Source organism: Pelophylax lessonae (assembly GCF_965119305.1).
Source record: "Pelophylax lessonae genome assembly, chromosome: 9".
Taxonomy (NCBI): Eukaryota; Metazoa; Chordata; class Amphibia; order Anura; family Ranidae; genus Pelophylax; species Pelophylax lessonae.
In genome coordinates this window covers 238704301-238724921 of record NC_138776.1, presented here as the reverse complement: position 1 = coordinate 238724921, position 20621 = coordinate 238704301, and the positions used below count along the sequence as shown (strand labels likewise).

At 43.3% G+C, this 20621-nt stretch overlaps 1 protein-coding gene across 1 annotated transcript in view; it reads left to right on the top strand.

Moving 5' to 3' along the window:
- LOC309562501 (zinc finger protein 692-like) overlaps window positions 1-20621 on the top strand; it is an 84027-nt gene that overhangs the window by 12341 nt on the left and 51065 nt on the right. The window contains exons 3-5 of the mRNA XM_082266737.1: window positions 4273-4304; window positions 5339-6121; window positions 8851-9063. Of these exons, the coding sequence (XP_082122863.1) occupies window positions 4273-4304; window positions 5339-6121; window positions 8851-9063 (1028 nt within the window). The remainder of the gene's footprint in view (window positions 1-4272; window positions 4305-5338; window positions 6122-8850; window positions 9064-20621) is intronic.

The window sequence follows — 20621 nt, the reverse complement described above, 5'->3', positions numbered from 1 at the left end:
CATTCTGCTTTACAGTCGCTGGCTTTAACGGCTTGGCTATGGAAAGTCAGGTGCTGAAGGACAGAGGGCTGTCGGAGTCAGTGATTCCTACTTTGTTGAAAGCTAGGAAATCTACTTCCAGAAAAGTTTATCATAGAGTTTGGAAGGCGTACATTACTTAGTGTGAGTCACGTGGGGGTTTCTCCTTGTTACTTTTCTGTGTCTCGCCTGTTGGAGTTTCTACAACTAGGTGTAGACTAACGTTTGGCTCTGGGCACCATCAAGGGCCAGATTTCCGCCTTGGCCATATTTTTTCAAAGGGCGTTGGCAGTAAAGTCCTTGGTTAATAATTTTGTGCAGGAAGTTCGCCATCTGGCTCCTCCGGTGTAATCCCTGGTACCTCGGTGGGATCTCAATTTGCTACTGTCAGTGCTTCAAAAGCCTCCTATTGAAGACATTTGTGAACTCCCTCTGCTCACTCTTTCACAGAAGGTGGCCTTTTTAGTCGCTATTACTTCTGCATGTAGGGTGTCGGAGTTGGCTGCGTTGTCCTGTCGGTCACCTTACCTGGTGGTTGACATGGACAAAGTGGTGTTGCGACCCTGTCAGGCGTTCCTTCCTTAGGTAGTCTCGGAGTTTCATTTGAATGAAGATATTGTGTTACAAACCTTATGTCCTAAGGCGAAACCTCCTAAAGAAATTGCTTTACATTCCTTGGATGTGGTCAGGGCGATTTGGGTGTACCTGGTGGTGACTGAGTTGATTCGGAAATCGGATTCTTTGTTTGTTCTTACAGATGGACCTAGTAAGGGACAGGCTGCATCTGCTGCGACCATTTCCAGATGGATCAGGCAGATGGTGGTGCAGGCCTATTCTATTAAGGGTCAGGATCCTCCTTTCCCTTTCAAGGCACATTCTACGAGGGCGCTCAGTGCCTCCTGAGCCTTTCGTCATCCGGCATCAGTGGTTCAGGTGTGCAAAGTGGCTACGTGGTCGTCTGTACACACATTCACAAAGTTTTATAATGTGGATGTACATTCATCATCGGAGGCTGCTTTTGGCCGCAACGTTTTGCAGGCTGCAGTCGCAGAGGCTCTCGCTTCTTGAGGGTGTATTTTTTTCCTGGTAGGGGGCTCCAGTTGTTCCTGGTTGAGCTCCTGTTTTACCTGGTTGGCTATGTTTAGCCTTGTTAGAAATTATATGTATTGCTGTGTTTTTCCGACCCCTCATGTTGACACTGCTTTAGGACATCCCAAGGGTCTAGAAGACATGGAGATGTGTCCGACAGTGAACAAAAGAGAAAACTGGATTTTTGTCTTACTGTAAAATCCTTTTCTCTGAGGTTCACTGACGGACACAGCACCCGCCCCTCTGTTGGGTTGGGTTGAGTTATGTATTCTTCTGACAATGCTTGTTACAAACTGAAGTCCTATAGCAGGAAGTGATGGTGTACCCCCTGGGGGACTGCCTCAGGGGTGTAGCCAAAATTGTTCCTGCCTAGTCCTACTACCGAAGAGCGAGCAGCATAAGCCCAAGGGTCTAGTAAACATGGAGCTGTGTCCATCAGTGAACCTTAGAGAAAAGGGTTTTATGGTAAGACAAAAATCCATATATACAGTGGGTACGGAAAGTATTCAGACCCCCTTAAATTTTTCACTCTTTGTTATATTGCAGCCATTTGCTAAAATCATTTAGGTTCATTCTTCTTCCTCATGAATGTACACATAGCACCCCATACTGACAGAAAAACACAGAATTGTTGACATTGTTGCAGATTTATTAAAAAAGAAAAACTGAAATATCACATGGTCCTAAGTATTCAGACCCTTTGCTCAGTATTTAGTAGAAGCCCCCTTTTGATCTAATACAGCCAGGAGTCTTTTTGGGAAAGATGCAACAAGTCTTTCACACCTGGATTTGGGGATCCTCTGCTATTCCTCCTTGCAGATCCTCTCCAGTTCTGTCAGGTTGGATGGTAAACGTTGGTGGACAGCCATTTTTAGGTCTCTCCAGAGATGCTCAATTGGGTTTAAGTCAGGGCTCTGGCTGGGCCATTCAAGAACAGTCACGGAGTTGTTGTGAAGCCACTCCTTCGTTATTTTAGCTGTGTGCTTAGGGTCATTGTCTTGTTGGAAGGTAAACCTTCGGCCCAGTCTGAGGTCCAGAGCACTCTGGAGAAGGTTTTTGTCCAGGATATCCCTGTACTTGGCCGCATTCATCTTTCCCTCGATTGCAACCAGTCGTCCTGTCCCTGCAGCTGAAAAACACCCCCACAGCATGATGCTGCCACCACCATGCTTCACTGTTGGGACTGTATTGGACAGGTGATGAGCAGTGCCTGGTTTTCTCCACACATACCACTTAGAATTAAGGCCAAAAAGTTCTATTTTGGTCTCATCAGACCAGAGAATCTTATTTCTCACCATCTTGGAGTCCTTCAGGTGTTTTTTAGCAAACTCCATGCGGGCTTTCATGTGTCTTACACTGAGGAAAGGCTTCCGTCGGGCCACTCTGCCATAAAGCCCCGACTGGTGGAGGGCTGCAGTGATGGTTGACTTTCTACAACTTTCTCCCATCTCCTGACTGCATCTCTGGAGCTCAGCCACAGTGATCTTTGGGTTCTTCTTTACCTCTCTCACCAAGGCTCTTCTCCCCCGATAGCTCAGTTTGGCCGGACGGCCAGCTCTAGGAAGGGTTCTGGTCGTCCCAAACGTCTTCCATTTGAGAATTATGGAGGCCACTGTGCTCTTAGGAACCTTAAGTGCAGCAGAAATCTTTTTGTAACCTTGGCCAGATCTGTGCCTTGCCACAATTCTGTCTCTGAGCTCTTCAGGCAGTTCCTTTGACCTCATGATTCTCATTTGCTCTGACATGCATTGTGATCTGGAAGGTCTTATATAGACAGGTGTGTGGCTTTCCTAATCAAGTCCAATCAGTATAATCAAACACAGCTGGACTCAAATGAAGGTGTAGAACCATCTCAAGGATGATCAGAAGAAATGGAAAGCACCTGAGTTAAATATATGAGTGTCACAGCAAAGGGTCTGAATACTTAGGATCATGTGATATTTCAGTTTTTCTTTTTTAATAAATCTGCAACAATGTCAACAATTCTGTGTTTTTCTGTCAGTATGGGGTGCTATGTGTACATTCATGAGGAAGAAGAATGAACCTAAATGATTTTAGCAACTGGCTGCAATATAACAAACAGTGAAAAATTTAAGGGGGTCTGAATACTTTCCGTACCAACTGTATATATATATATATATATATATATATTTTTTTTTTTTGTAAATGGTATACAATAACATATTTGTATATCTCATGTCCTTCTATCAACATTCAAAGTTTGTTGGATTGCATTGGGGTGGGTTTCCAACTATTGAAAGTCAACTCTATAGTGTTCACTTATGCCAACTGTAGATGAACTGGCTGAGATCCAAACCATCTATGAGCAGATTGACTGTACCCAGTTTGATTATTTTGTGACTTGGGTACAACCAGCCTGTCAGATGTTTGATGCGATTATTGCCAGCGGCTATAGCTAATAAAAATAATCACTGTGTTTTCCTGGCAGGGATTTATGTACCCATGCTGCAGCATACCCCAACACGCAAGCTGCATGCCATGTTAAAAAAAAGGGTCGTGTACAGTATGGATCAGCAATTGAGGTGTGCTGTAATAGGACCGCCAGATGGCCAAATACAGACAGTGTGCATTCATAGCTGCTTACCCGATCCTGGATCCTCCAAATTATCCTATCCCATCTGGCTCAATACAATTTTAAAAGAACACTAGGGTACTATTGGAAGAACATTTAATAACAAAAAAAGAAATGAAGCCCTAAAATACGTAAAGGGAGCAAAGCTTCAGGGCCTACATTTTTTTCATCAAAGCTGCTTTATGGTTCAGGTCCACCCATCTCCCCTGTGTCAGGATTTTGGGAAGCCCTTTGTCTAAAGCCTAGCAAACACAATGAGAAAATTAGAAGGAAAAAAGCAATTTGGAGCGATCGTTCCATAATCTGACCATTACGTGCACAGCTTTCAAGAGCCGATCACAACAGTTCATATGAAATTATCTGAACGGACAATCATGCCATTTTTTTTCCGTAAGATAACGGAGCAAATGATGTTTGTTTAATCAGTACAGTATTCTTCTGTAAAAAATCGAGTGACCAAGACAGACGATCATTAGTCCCATATTCTCCTTGTTGTGTAGTAGGCTTTACATGCTTGTATATTATATGTACACATTATTAGCAACCAATAATAATCTTTTTTTGCTTTGCAGCTATATATCAACTACCAGCCCAGGGGCTTCTGGTAAGGGACACTCTATTGTTTTCTACCCTATTTAGAACTGGAAAATACTTAAACTGGCCATCGATGGATAACAATTTGGCCGGTTCAGGAGGGACAGTGCAGTGCAGTCATCCAGTTCTAGGAGGGCATCTAATAATCTCCTCCCAGAACTCCGCCCCTGGGGAGCACATCAGACCCGCTCTGTGGTCACTGTGTCCTTTGGCTGATCACAGATCGAGGTAAAGGGCCAATCACAGTGGCCCTTTTACATTGTGATCAGCTGTGTCCAATCATAGCTTATCCCATGCAAACAAATACTGATAATCGTCATTTCCTTTTCTCAGTGCCCTGATTATCAGTGCAGCCCCATCAGGGAAAATCAGTGCAGCATATTAGTGCCCATTAGTGCAGCCTCATCAGTGCCCATCAGTGCAGCCTCATCAGTGCTCATCAGTTAAGAAAATTTTTATAACCGAAACAAACTGTTTTTCTTTTTTTTTTTTCATTTTCGTTCTTTTGTTTGTTTAGCTTAGCAAAAAATAAAAAACCCCAGTGGTGATTAGATACCACCAAAAGAAAGTTCTAATTGTGTATAAAAAAAAATGATAAAAATGTTATATGGGTACACAACTGCATGAGAAAAGGGTGCATCCCATGAAGCCGCACATCAATGCAGACCCACTGGTATTGGAATGAATGGCAGTCTCAGCCTGGGCTCCTGCCAGTCCATCCTTTCCTCTACAGTTGTTTGGAGACAAGACGAGCTCCTTCCCTGGCCCGCACACTTAGTGGTGGACACAGGATTGCTTTCCCTTGTAGTCTGAGTGGCACACATTTTCCATTACCTGTTTACATGACTACATGACCATGCAATTGTCATTTAAAGTGCGACAGCTCAGAAAGCTAAAAACTGGCCTGGGCAGGAAAGGGTTGAAAGTGCCCAGTAGGCAAGTGGTTAAAGTGAAAGCTAGAATCTAAGGGCACACGTCTTATTTCAGTTACAAAGTTATTTATCTGTGATCTTTATGTATTCCTAATATTCTCCTTTTTCCCAGTTCCAAAATCGATCGCACTCCTTTCTGTATCTCTCTCCTCACTGAGACGTCTGGCTTTCCTGTGTCACCAACATGGCAGAGACTGTCCAACTCCCCCCACCATCTTGTCACCGTCACATTCTGGTGAGGCCCCGGAGATGCCGGTTTTACTGTGGGGTTGCAATGAGCACCAGTTCCATTGGAATCCATGTGATGGCGTCAAAGAGACGGAAGCCCACTTAGCTGTTGGCACAAACAATCTGAAGACCACAGAAAGCTTGTCTGATGAGACAGATAGAAAAGAGAAGGATTCTGAGTCAGGTTGTATGCTGGGGAAACAAACAAGGGAAGAAGAGGACCAATGCGGGTCTGGGACATGTGACCAATATGGGTCTGGGACATGCGATCAGGGAACTGACACAGAGCCCAGCAGTGTAATGAGTTTATCGGAGAGTGACACTACTTTGGACAGAAGTGAAGAGAACATCGTTGAAGTAGATCAATCTAATTGCGAGAAAAGACTAGAGGTCCTAGCGGAGAGCATAACCAATGAGAGACAGCAGGTAACAATTTCAAATGAGAAGGAGCCAAAGACTACTGAGAGAAATCTGGGGCAGACATCGGGCATAGGTGCAGAGGTGCGCCAAGAAGAGCAAACCGCGCTGCCAGCACCTACCATCGAGGACAGCGAAAAAAGGCATTCTGAGAGGCTAAGATCAGTCACTCAGGACATTGTGGTTTCTAATGTGGCAGAGAACTGTTCCATAAACTCTTTGAGCAAGGGACCCCCAGAAACTTCTTCAGGTAACTGTAATCCTAAATTGGTGTCCGAAATATTAGCACTGTAAGGCTACATTCACAGCTGTTAGTGAACACTCCAATGCTACTTAATTCCAACTTATATAGCTGCAAAAACACACCTTTATATCACTTAGGGATATAACATGGGAATTAAAGATATATACAGTATCTCACAAAAGTGAGTACACCCCTCATATTTTTGTAAATATTTTATTATATATTTTCATGTGACAACACTGAAGAAATGACACTTGGCTACAATGTAAAGTAGTGAGTGTACAGCTTGTATAACAGTGTAAATTTGCTGTCCCCTCAAAACAAGCCATTAATGTCTAAACCACTGGCAACAAAAGTGAGTACACCCTAAGTCAAAATGTCCAAATTGGGCCCAGTGTCAATATTTTGTGTGGCCACCATTTAACCCTCTTGGGCATGGAGTTCACCAGAGCTTCACAAGTTGCCAATGGAGTCCCCTTCCACTCCTCCATGATGACATCACGGAGCTGGTGGATGTTAGAGACCTTGCGCTCCTCCACCTTCCGTTTGAGGATGCCCCACAGATGCTCAATAGAGTTTAGGTCTTGAGACATGCTTGGCCAATCCATGAACTTTACCCTCAGCTTCTTTAACAAGGCAGTGGTCGTCTTGGAGTTGTGTTTGAGGTCTTTATCATGTTGAAATACTGCCCTGCGGCCCAGTCTCTGAAGGGAGGGGATCATGCTCTGCTTCAGTATGTCACAGTACATGTTGGCATTCATGGTTCCCTCATTGAACTGTATGAAGGATACAAACGTGAGTAAAACGATCTGACATTTTAGGGGAAACGCATTTGGCACCCAGCAGTGCATCCTCCCAGTCCTCATCCAAAACCTCCCCCAGCAAGGGCTCCCATTTGGGCTTCAAGGCGTACGTGGCCTTGGTGGCCGCAGGCGTAACCAACATTTCATATAGTAGGGCAATCAGCTTGCAATGGTCCGCACCCATGAGGACCCTGGTCAGGTCCAGGGGTTCCACCACCGGACAGTCCACTGGAAACTGGGCCCGCAGCGCATGACTGAGCTGTAGGTAGCGAAAATACATGTGAGGTGGGAGGGCAAACTCCTGTTTAAGTTGGCTGTACGACTTCAACGCCCCCCGATGCAACACATGGGAGAGCAGGAAAACGCCCCTAGACACCCAAATCCCGGGATCAGGTATTTGTAAAAGTTCAGGCAATGTTTTATTGAACCACAGCGGCGTATCAGCGCGCAAAGCCTCGCAGCCCAGTTTCTGCACCGCCAAGTCCCAGACACTAGTCTGCTTGTCTTTAGCAAACTATTTGCGGGCTTTCTTGTGCATCATCTTTAGAAGAGGCTTCCTTCTGGGATGACAGCCACGCAGACCAATTTGATGCATTGTGCTGTGTTTGGTCTGAGCACTGACAGGCTGACCCCCCCCACCCCTTCAACCTCTGCACCAATGCTGGCAGCACTCATACGTCTATTTCCCAAAGACAACCTCTGGATATGACGCTGAGCACGTGCACTCAACTTCTTTGGTTGACCATGGCGAGGTCTGTTCTGAGTAAAACCTGTCCTGTTAAACCGCTGTATGGTCTTAACCACCATGCTGCAGCTCAGTTTCAGGGTCTTGGCAATCTTCCTTCAGCCTAGGCCATCTTTATGTAGAGCAACAATTTTTTTTTCAGATCCTCAGAGAGTTCTTTGCCATGAGGTGCCATGTTGATCTTCCAGTGACCAGTATGAGAGAGTGAGAGTGATAACACCAAATTTAACACACCTGCTCCCCATTCACATCTGAGACCTTGTAACACTAACGAGTCACATGACACCGGGGAGGGAAAATGGCTAATAGGGCCCAATTTGGACATTTTAACCTAGTACTCACTTTTGTTGTCAGCGGTTTAGACAGGCTGTGTGAAAATAACTAACAATAAATATGTGAAGTGAGATTCAAGACATATAAGTCAGTATGTGCAAATAAAGCAAAAATAGTGCAAACATATATTAAAGTTTTATAGTGAAATGAACTTTGTTAATAATCATAAACGTGCATATACGCAATAAATAGTGATTAAAAGCATATAGTCGATCCAGTTCAAGAAAAAATAAATGAATGAATACAATGTTGTCTGTAGAAAAGTCCACCAAAAGTGCAAAGTGCAAATATCTCCTTTTGAAAAGAGTAACTGTAATCTCTGGTATATATAACCTCCACAGGTGAATGAGGAAGGTAGGAGGGGGCTTACCAGATGGATAGGCCTCAATAGATTGTTCACTCTTTAGGTCACTCACTTATGTGGGAAAAGATAGTTGTGACTGTATTGCCGACGCTGGAATGCCTTCAGTACTCAGAGACCACCTCCAAATGCATCGCGGCATCCATATGGTATAATCAATGGGTAACCACTTGAGACCACAGCCAAGATATCCTCCACATGAGCTCGATAAAATAGAAAGCTCACATAGTGTCTTCCAGTAAAGGAACCATTTATTTTTAAAAAGTAGGAACACTTACAGTATTGATGATAAAAAAGCGCTTGTAAATGGTAGACAAAGTGACCGCAAACCCTGTAGCTGACCCAATGCGTTTCGTCTCACAAGACATCATCACAAGACATCACCCCAGATGATGTTTTGATGTCTTGTGAGACGAAACGTGTATGTAAGTTAGAATATTTGGAGTGCATGTGTTCCGGCATTTGCACTTACTAATTTTTCACCTCCCCTCAGGTCGGAGCAGCAGACGTCAGCGAGCCAATGTCCAGCAGTCAGAATCCTACCACAAAGCCACAACTTCTCAGCCACAGGCAGCTTTACCCGTTGTGTGTAGACGATCCCCTCGTGGTAGCAAGGGATCCCACAGGAAAGCAGAAAGCAAGGAGCTAGCATCTCACTCTGGAGTGCAGTGTACAACGGCCTGCAAGGTTCTTACTGAGGAAAAAGGTAAGACCCAACACATGTAGTGATATCAAATATTAGTAGGCCTATTTAATAAACCAAAGTACATTACCCGCTTATGGATCACCTGCGCAAAATCAGGTACCTATATGTGATTTTGTGCACAGGGTCCGGGGCACACGTGCGTGCTGCCAGAGGCCCGCTCCTGCTGTGATTGGACACAGCGGGAGCCAATCAGTGTGTCCCCTGGGACCCGCTGATCGTTCACAGGAAAGGCAGAATGGCGGTCTGCCTATGTAAGCAAGGCAGACCACCGTTCTGTCAGAAAGGAAGATGGAGATCTTGTGTTTCTGCTAAGCAGAAACCCGGATCTCCCGATCTTCCTCCAGTGAAGCCACCCCCACACAGTTAGAAAGCACTCCCTAGGAGCATACTTAACCCTTTGATCGCCCCTGATGTTAAAGGATAAGTCCACCCTAAAACTAAAATCGTTGCATCTATAGATCTCCACGTTCTAACACTGACCTATCTAGCCCTGTAAAGAAGAAATCAGTATACTTACCTTTTTTGAAGCCCCGATCTCCAGCGGTGGAAGACCTGCAGAGGACACGGCTGACAATGGGTGTGAAATGAATGGGAAGTGACGTCACCCATAGACTTACTATAGGGCTTCCGTTGTCAACTGTGTCCTCTGCACACCCCTCCACAGCAAAGCCGGTCGGAGTCGGATCGGCTTAAAAAATGATTGATATATGATTTCTTCTTTACAGGGCTAGATAGGTTAGTGTTAGAACGTGGAGATCTATAGGTGCTGGGATTTTAGTTTTAGGGTGGACTTATCCTTTAACCCTTTCCTGCCAGTATCATTAGTACAGTGACAGTGCATTCTTTTAGCACTGATCACTGTAATTGTGTCATTGGTTCCCAAAAAAGTGTCAGGTGTCCAATTTGTGCCGTATCGCAAAAAATGGCCTGGTCATGAAAAGGGGTAACATTTCCAGAGCTGAAGTGTTTAAAACAGAATGCCACCAAATACATTGTCTAGCATGTCAAAACATAAAAAAAAGCTCTTGATGCAATATTCACCTCCTTTATGGTGATGTCCCCCACAAGCTTACTGCTCTGAGGTCCAGTGCAGCTCTTCTTTCAGGTTGAATGATGCCCAATATTATTTAACCCATTTCCTGTGAGCCTAGGGCATCAAGGACTCCCTGCTGGGGATGCGTCACCATGTCATCCTGGGCTAACAGAACAATACTGTGCAGAGCGGCACTACATCATTACAAGGCACTACCCTCTGCAGCATTCAGGACCTGCACACTGCTGAAGGAAGCTGAAGAGGAAGAGTAAATGTTATGTATACTAATTTTCTTTCATTTCAGACAGGTGGTAGGGAGGTGCTTTAAGAGGGACAACATCCAGGGGTGAGTGGCCAGCCTGAAGTTGAACTTTTAATAAACGTAAACTCCAAATTAATGATATTTCATCTGCTAAAACACTGTGTATCATAAACAATTGGCATTTTTTTATTTTTTCGAAATTACTTATTTCTCTTTCGTTCATTGACGGACACAGCTCCTGATCTTCTTAACCATTGGGTTATACTGCCCCCTACAGGAGTAGGACTCTAGGCAGAAAAAAAGTCTGGCTGCGCCTATGGGCAATCCCAGGGGGTATAACCCCCCTTACTGCTATAGGTCTTTTTATGCCTAGTCAGGAATAAGGACCTAGTTCCTTGCTGGGATCTCTGGTCCTGGCAATTTTTTCTGTTTAGATAGAATCTTTTTCTCCTGGCTTTTTTCTTGTGAGATCTACATTCAACTGCCGGACTGGGCAACGGGCTGGATAATCTAGATCCAGTGTTTACCCCAGTCTGGGCAGCGAGCCCGCGCAGACCTCAGCTCCACGCTAGGTCAGTCGTTACATAGTCCTACCGGACGGGGCTGGCTGGTGAGTTAAACACTTCGCGAGGTCACATATGACCGGTTCTCGACTAGTAGTCTAAATTGGCAGCATTACCCTGTCGTTTTCCTTACTTGGTGGTTTGAGACAAGAAGAGTCCAGACTACCGATCAATGTCTTGGTACTCCGAGCGATTAGACTGTACCTGGAACATTGGCTGTGGCTTACGTCAATCACCAAAGGGGCACAAGAAGTTTCCTGGCAGTTCTGGAGGTAGCCGGCATTCTTTTTTTTTTTTTTAATTTTCTTTATTAAAGATTTTCAACATACAAAACTTTATTAATACAATAATATCATCCCTCCTTAAATGGGGGGATTTAAACTATATGCATACATCTCCCTTACTTTTTCCCCCTCCCCTCCCCTCTCCCCCTCCCCCCCCTTGCGGAAGATACTTAATGAGCCCTTATTTCTCCTTTTTTATACTCTTGCCATACTTCCCAAATCTCTATTCTATTTTCATACTCTTGGTCCTGTTCTCCCCAGGGTTTTAATAATTCTAATTTTCTTGTTGTCTCCACCCGTGATATCCATTCTTTATTTGATGGGGCTTCTGTTTTTTTCCAATTTAATGGAATTAGGCTTTTCGCTGAGTTAAGCAAATGGGGGATTAGGGTTTTTTTATATAGTTTGATCGGCATTGTCGTCCCATGAAAAAGACATTCCCATGGGTCCTCTTTGACCTCTATATTAGTAATTCTTTTAATTAAAGAGAGGACCTCCTTCCAAAATACCTTTATTTTAGGGCAATCCCACCATATATGTGTCATTGTTCCAATTTCCTGGCAGCCTCTCCAACAAAATCTTGAGGTCTCCGGGTGGTATCTCCCCACTTTATCTGGGGTTTTATACCATCTGGAGAGTAATTTGTAGTTCATTTCCGCCGTATTGCTATCTATCGCCGAGTTATGGGCCAGCCTAATACTTTTATCCCACTGGGATCCCCCCCTTTGAACCCCTAATTCGTTCTTCCATCTCTCCAGCATTGGGAGGTTCCCCTGACCCTCCCCGCTATTCAAGATTTTATAAATATTTGAGATATTATTCTTATTTTTTTCGGAGATGCAGATTTGTTCATATGGGTTAAGGTCGTTTATGTCTCTTATTGGCTGGGGGAGGGATGCTACAAAATGTTTAAGTTGACGATACCTCCACTCATCCAAGTTCCAATTGATTTTCTTTATTTTAAGCTCCGATAAAGTATTTATTTTTCCCTTCTCCATTATATCTTTTAATCTTTTGTCTCCATCTCCCAACCAATTTCCGTGCTCTTTTCCTTCCCCTGGTGGAAAAAATTTTGTGTCTTGTAGTGGTATTAATAATGAATTATACTCCCAATTTCCTCTGTTGTATATTAAGTCCCATATTTTTAGTGCTTGTCGTGTAATAATATGTGTATCAGTTTTCAATTCTCTATATTTGGGTGGGATCCACATAATTTTACCTAGTTTAGTGCCACTTAAAGTGTCTTCCATTTTTACCCAATTTTTCCTACTTTCTTTTTTCCCCCATTCCATCACCCGTGAGATAATTGAGGCTTGGTAATATTTTTTAATGTCGGGTAATGCCAATCCCCCCTGATTTTTAGTTCTACTTAGTGTAGTGTATTTAATCCTTGGTTTTTTGTGCTTCCAAACAAACTTAGTTATTAGTGCCTTTAGTGTTTTAAAGAATGCTTCAGGGATCTGAATAGGTATCATTTGGAGCTTGTATAAGATTTTTGGGAGGATCGTCATTTTTATTACATTTATTCTGCCCATCCATGATATGGCTCTTGAGATTAGTCTATTTATTTCTGTTTTTATATCATTTAATAATGGGATAAAATTAGCTATATATAGTTGTTCTATTTTTGGTGTTAGTTTAATTCCAAGATATTTTAACTCGTCATTTCTCCATATGAAAGGGAATTCTGTTTTTAACCCATCCCCCTCCTGAGTACTCATTTTAATTCTTAATATTTCTGACTTTGTTTGGTTGATTTTTAGATTTGAGAGCTCTCCATATTGTTTGAAGATTCTAATTATGTTTGGCAGAGAAATCCTAGGGTTGGAAACATAAAGCAGCAGATCATCGGCAAAAGCCGCAACCTTATGTTCTACTCCCCCAATTTCCACCCCCTTGATATCCGGGCATTCTCTAATTGTTGCTAACAAGGGTTCCAATGATATCACGAATAATAATGGGGACAGGGGGCACCCCTGTCTCGTACCATTGTACATGTCGAACGATTCGGACATTGTCCCATTTATTTTTATTTTTGCTGATGGTCGACTGTACAATGTATTTATCCATGACATCATTCTGGGGCCCATGCCCGTTTCTTCAAGTGTTTTCAACATGAACCCCCAGTTAACCCGGTCGAATGCTTTTTCTGCGTCGATTGATAAAATCACACTTGGGTCTTTATTTCTTAACATTTGTTCTATTAGCAGAATTGTTCTAATCCCATTGTCTTTTCCCTGTCTGCCCGATATAAAGCCCGACTGGTCATCATGTATCCAGTCCGCCATCAGCCCTTTAATTCTAGTTGCTATTATTTTCGTGAACAGCTTTGTATCGGCGTTCAAAAGAGATATCGGCCTATAACTTGAGCACAGTGTTGGGTCTTTCCCATCCTTTAGAATAACTGTGATGGATGCAAGAAGGGCCTCTCTACTCATTTCAAATTGAGAGCCCAGGCCGTTCATGTATCCTTTTAACCTAGGGATTAAAAGGTCTTTATATTGTTTATAGTAACTGATTGTAAATCCATCCGGTCCTGGGCTTTTTCCTCCTGGGGTATCTTTTATTGCTTTTTCTATTTCTTGTTCCGTAATTGGGGCCTCAAGTAGATCCATTTTCTCCTTATCTATTTTTTTCATTTTTGCTTTTACCAAATAATTTTTAATCTTTTCCTCTCTCTCCAGGCTGTCTTCTTGTTTACCCACTCCCCTTACTGCATATAAGTTACCATAGTATTTTTGGAATTCCCCTGCTATCTCGGTGGTAGAATGTACCAGGTCCCCCTCTCTATTCCTAATTCGGTCTATAAAATTTATTGATTTTTTCTTTTTGAGTATTCTTGCCAGATTTTTTCCAATCTTATTACCCTCCACATATTTTTCTCTCGCTACTTTGTTGTATTCTTGTCTTATTTCCTGTTCCAATATTTCTTTTAGTTCTTCTTTTTTCTTCTCTATCAGGGAGGTTAATTCTTTTTTTTTTTCTGTTGTTTTTGTTATTATATCTTTTCTTTTTTGTTCTATTTCATAGATCTCTCTCATTAATCTGTCCTTTATTTCTGTTCTCTCTTTTTCCCTTTGTGCTCCTTTTGAAATTAATACTCCCCTCATATATGCTTTTTGCGCTTCCCATATTATATTTTTGGGTAGTTCCTCAGTATCATTCGTTTGAAAATAAAATTCCAGTTCTTTTTCTATTTCCTTGCCCCATTTTTTATCTCTAATCAGTTCCTCATTTATTTTCCACATAGACTTTTTAATTGGCTCTTTCCCCATTTTTATTTTTACCGAAATGGGGGAGTGGTCTGACCAGGTCCTAATCCCGACCTTTGCCTCTAAGACTTTCTCGATCCATCTATGTTCTATAAGGAAATAATCAATTCTGGAGTATGTCTTATATATGTTTGAGTAATAAGTATAGTCCCTCTCCTTGGGATTAAGTATCCTCCAGATATCTGCTAGTTGGTTCTGATACAGTTTTGTCCTTATTTCCTTAGTCTGGTGGTTCGAGCGCCTTTGATTTTTTGCTGTGTTATCCATTTTTGGGTCGAGGCTCAGGTTGAGATCCCCTGCCAAGACCACTCCTCCTTTCTTAAAATTTGTTATCCTCCCCAGAATTTTCCCCAGGAAGGCTATTTGTCCTTCATTCGGGGCATAAATGTTTACTAATGTAACCTCCTCTCCGTTTAGCGTCCCTTTCAGGAGAAGATATCTTCCCTCCGGATCGGTCAATCTGTCTTCTAGGTTAAATCTAATCCCTTTAGCGAGGCCAATAGCAACCCCACTTGATTTTTTTTTAAGTGTATCAGCATAATACCAGGTGGGGTGACTATGGGAATACAATCTGACATTTGATTCATGTGTGATGTGGGTCTCCTGTAGGAATATAACATCTGCTTTTAAATACTTAATTTCACCTAGGATTTTTTGTCTCTTTATAGGGGAATTCATTCCTCGTACATTATACGAAATATAATTGACTACACTCATTTTTTTTCTTAGCTAGGTTTGTCTAGGGGTTGTCTCTTCAGAAGTATGATCCCTCTTTGGGTGTACTAGGTATTTGTTTTTATGGGCTCGATATTTTTTCTTTCTTGGTTTTTCTTCTTCCGTCTTCCCCCTCCCCCCTCTACCCCCCTCCCTCCTCCCTCCCCCCCTCCCTCCTCCTTTTTTCCCTCCTGATGGAGCCCTAGTACTCTCTTTTCCCTTAACTAGGGTAGTCGATTCACCTCCCCTCCATCGACATTCTCCCGAGGTTGAGCTCTGCCCCTGCTCGCCCCTCCCATCCTTCCCTCCCATGTTTAGGGTGAAAGGTTCTGCCTACTGTCCCGTCTTGGTGCCGTCCGTTCATGTAACCTCTGACAATGTCCCCCTCCCCCCCACCCCCCCTCCCCCCATGCCCCCCCCCCCTCCACAGTTCAGTCGTTTCTTTTCTCTCATTTCTCCTCTTTTTTTTTTTTTTTTTTTTTTTTCTTTCTCTTTAATTCCCTCCTTCCTTATTCCCTAATTTTCTTGTTCTTTTTCTTCTTCTCCTGCCACAGGGTTTCTTCCTCAATTTCTTCCTCTAGGATTTCTTCTTCAGTCCATCCTGGGACCACTATTTCTGGTAGCTTTAAAGTTTCACAAAATGTTGGCATATCTTCAGGAAACCTCAGTATGCCCATTTTTCCGTCTCTTCGTGCTCCCAGTCCTGGCGGGTGTCTCCAAAAATATTGTATATTTTGCTTCTTTAACTCTTCCACCACTGGTTTTAATATACGTTTTCTGTTCAGCGTTTCCTGTGAAAGATCTGGGAATATTTGTAGTTCGTCTTCTTCGTATCTCAGTTTTGGTCTATCTTTCATTTTTTCCCAAATTTGGGCTCTCACTTCATATCTATGGAATCTCGCTATTACATCTCTTGGTTTTCCTTTTGGGGCACTCTGAGGTTTCCGTATTCTATGTACTCTTTCAAATTCTATTTTGTCTGTTATTGGATTCCCTAGGATGGGGTTGAATACACTTTCCAGCATTTGTTGTAAATTTTCTTCTTTGTTCTTTTCCGGTAATCCTCTAATCCGTAAGTTCTTCCTTCTATTTCTGTTCTCTTGATCTTCCATCTTATATAATATATTCCTCTGTTCTAACTGAAGTTGCTGCATTCGTTCATTTAAGTTTAATAACTTTTTCCCATGGGTATTTATCTTCTTTTCAGTTTCCTCTACTCTTATTAATGTATGGCCCAGATCTCTGTACAAAGTGGCCATTTCAGTTTTAATTGATTTATCCAGGTTCGAGAACATTTCCATCATTTCTAATTTTGTTGGGGGGTGGTCGTTCATCCTTAGATCTTCTTCCTTCCCCGGGTCCTTGTCCTCTGTTGTCTGTATACTCTCTCTGGACAAGTCTGGGCTCTCTTCACCTGATGCCCCGGATGCCTTTGTTCCTTTTATCTTTTTGTTTCCTTCATTAGTTTGTTTTGGTCTTACCACTTGTTGGTTTTCGGTTATTTCATTTTGGTCTTTCCCTTCCTGGGTCATATACCTTTTAATAGTCCCAGGGCTTGCCATAATTTTTGCGGTTTTCCCTGATGTCTCCTTTGTCTGTTTATTCTTTATTTTGGACATGGTGATACTTTGTTTATATGACTCTTGATAATAACTGTACTCCTGCTCAATATTCCCTCAAAATTCTCTTGCCCCGCTGAGTTCTATCCAGTCCCTCTTTTAGGGATTTACTTAGGAATTAGCCAAGAAATTTTTAGCACTGAAAGGAATATACCCAGTTTTTAAATTTCAATAGTGGCCTCCTCTAAGTAGTCAGTCTTTAGTGGGTTGCCCCCTGTGGTCTTTTGAGGGACCTCTCTCTTGTATTCCTCACGGTGTTTTTTTTTCCCCTGTAGAAACTCTTTTTAATTTCTCAGAGGTTGACCACAAGAGGTTCCTCCAGTACAGTAGGGGCAGAGGGGGTAGAGGTACTTAATTGGTATATTTCAGTCGGTCAGTGTTACGTACACTCACTCTTTAATCCCTCTTAGAAATTAAATATTTTATTTTGGGCGTAGTATACAGTTATATCAGGGCAATCCCAAGAATAAGTTGGTGTTGGTGGCTCCTTCCAGGCCGGTTATACCAGACTCCCTCTATGTCTTTATCCCTGGCTGTACATAGGTATAGAGTCTCAGCTAAGTAGGGATCCTTGATGTATTACTGTCCATCATGTAATTACATAGACTTAGTACACACAGTTCGGAGACCCAGAACAAATACTATGTGAGTTAATGTAATAATAATGGGAGGGTTTTCGCCCTCTCGCCGTTCTAGCATGGGCGGGTGTACCAGCGATCCCTGTGTCCTCTGCAGTTGGAGGGCTATAACATGCCCTGTCTTTAGGCAGGGATGGCCAAATGAGCCAGAGGGGTTTCTATCACAGGGTAGTGCAATACAGTCTATAATATCCTTTCCACCATGGGTTATCTTGATAGTATTCCCTTTGAACAATGCTTGCAATCAGTTTTCAAATAACGCCTTCAGGGGAGGCTCACTTGTTAAATCCTTTCCACAGTCCTTTGTGATTCACCCCCAGGCGGAGTATACAGGTCATTCAGTACAGCATAAAGACAGTTGGGAGATATGGGACAAGCTTAAAGAGAAGTTTAAATGTGGTTACCTTCCTTACCCCAATCCTTTGTTCTCTCTCTGGGAGTCAGCGCAATTCACCCCCAGGCAGAACATACGGATCGTTCAGAGCACCATAAAGTCAATTTCGGGGTTTGAGGCATACATGGGAGAAGTTTAATTGTGTTTTAGATGGGGTTTTCACCTTCACCCTAGTCCTTTACACTCCCTCTAGAGTATTAAGCAATTCACCCCCAGGCAGAACATGCAGGTTATTTAGAGCAGTTCAAAGTCCTATGGAAGGATTTAATCATGCATACAAGAAGTTTTAAATGGGATTTTATCCCTCTCACCAGTCCTTTGTAGATTGTGCAGCTTCGCTGGTTATGCTTGATAGCTTCACTCCCTGTGTGCCGATTAATTGCTCTGATAATTGATGCTGCAGCGTCTCACGTACTGGGCTCTGTTTCACACTGCCCTCTGCTCTGTCTGCCTGTGTCGGGAGGGGCTAACCTCCTCTCTCTCTCCCCATTGATCCTTCTCTCATCCAGGACAGCAATCCACTATGGCTTTCCCCGGTCTTCAGCTGCGGTCGCTCAGGTCGGTAACTTCCACATATGCCCTGGCGTCTCCCTGGGATCTGGCTGGGGGGAGAGTGGAGGGTGGCAGGGGTAGGTCAGGTGCTCATATGAGCGGAGGATCGGACATTCCTTCGCTCGTTCCTCTTGACGGCGTTGCGGCGCTCTAGCAGGCAGACGGACTTGGCGCCATTAGCAGGCTCCTCCCTCCAACACAGTCAGTCGTAGCCGGCATTCTAAGGTGGGCAGAATGGTTCGTTCCAGCCCCCTCCGCCATACACATTCCAGGGGTGTAAAAATGGCAAATTTCCTCAGTCGGCAGGCGTTGGACCAAGGGGAGTTATATCTTCATCGGGAGGTGTTTCATCAGTTGGCCGTCTCCTGATGACGTCTGACTGACGAAACGCGTAAGTCGTAATTGCGTCACTTCCACTGTTACTTGGAACGCACTTCCGGTGTTTGGAGCGCATGGCGTTCCGGAAGCCTCGCCATACACTCAGGAGAGCTGCGGTTCCACTTCCTTTTACGCTCGTTTGCATATTTTAAATTGTGAGTACCTTTTTCATTTTGTTTAATAACGTGTTTATCAAAACAATACTTTACTATGTGAGGCTCTTCTTCCATCCATGGTCCGGATCCCCCTACCCCACTAATCTGATACTGATGTCCCTTGGAGTCATATTGAGCATAACCATTTGAAAGTTTCCTGTCCTGGAGTGATGTCCGGACCAGATGACCTGAAACAATGAGTGGAGGGCCTTATTCCATTAAGGGTTTACACACCAGAAGGGTACAACGCCTTCTACCCCTGTAGGGGTACAGTGTTCTGGTGAGTGCGGGCTGTACTGAGAGGGGAACACCTTTTTATTCCTCACCTGCACATCTGGAACGGATCACCCCAAGACTCACCTATTACTTGGAAGCAACACCAATTATCACTAAATGGACTTTAAACCATAATTTAAGACTTTAGTCACTATTTATTTCGCCCCAGCCATATGGTCCTCCACTTGGTCCCTATAGCACCAGTCACTTTATCTATTGTTATATTTTGCCAATTGTTTACATTGGAGATCACTTTGCACCTTGGATATTTATTGCTATTTGCTATATTTTTTTTCTTCAACTATCACATTGTACACTATATTTATTAGCTCTTTTATAGCATTAGCCACTTTATACTGGCATTTATTGCTAATAGACCACATTGGAGATCACTTTGCACTTTGCATTTACTATTATTTATCTATTACGGTTTTGTTATTAACGCTATATTCAACCACTTCATTGCACATTGTACCCACGGCTTTTCAGTCATTTATTTATTTGTCTTTTTCTCACCATTTTTTGGTGAATAATATATTTGTTTTCCATTATTTCTACATTTATCACTATTTGCATTATTTTGGCATTTTTTCATTGTCTCATGTTGTGGTATGAACTAGTGCAATTTTTATAACTCAGTTGTCGAAGTGCCTTATTACACGCGTCTTTGCCCAGACATATCATTATCTATTTTAGGCAGCGCCATTTACCTCACCTCTTCCCCCCCCCCTTTTGTTTCATCAGTTGTGTCTGCGGTGGAGCATCCCAGAGTTTGATCTGTTGGCGTCCCAGCTCAACAGAAAGGTGCAGAGGTTTGTGGCTCAGTCACGGGACCCTCTGGCGGACACCATGGATGCGCTGGTGACCCCCTGGGGTCAGTATCATCTGATTTACGCCTTCCCTCCTCTCAAGCTTCTGCCAAGATTTCTATGCAGGATCGAGGCAGAAGGGATTCTGTGCATATTAGTGGCCCCGGACTCTCCTCGCCGGGCTTGGTAAGCCGATCTGGTGCGGCTGGTCGCCGACGTTCCTTGGAAGCTTCCTCTGAGGGAGGATCTGCTGTCCCAAGGACTGATCTTCCATCCTGCTTTACAGTCTCTGGCTTTGACGGCTTGGCTGTTGAACGCCAGGTGCTGATGGATAGAGGTTTGTCTGAGTCCGTGATTCCAACGCTGTTAAAAGCTAGGGAATCTACTTCTAGTAAGATCTACCATCGTACGTGAAAGAAGTACATTGCTTGGTGTGAGTCTTCAAGAGTTCATCCTCGCTCCTTTTTCAGTGGCTCGGATCTTGACCTTCCTTCTACAGGGGGGTTGAGCAGAAACTGGCCTTGAGTACTATCAAGGGCCATGTGTCGGCCTTAGTGGTCTTCTTGCAATGGCCATTGGCCACATATCCCTTGGTGTGTACTTTTCTTC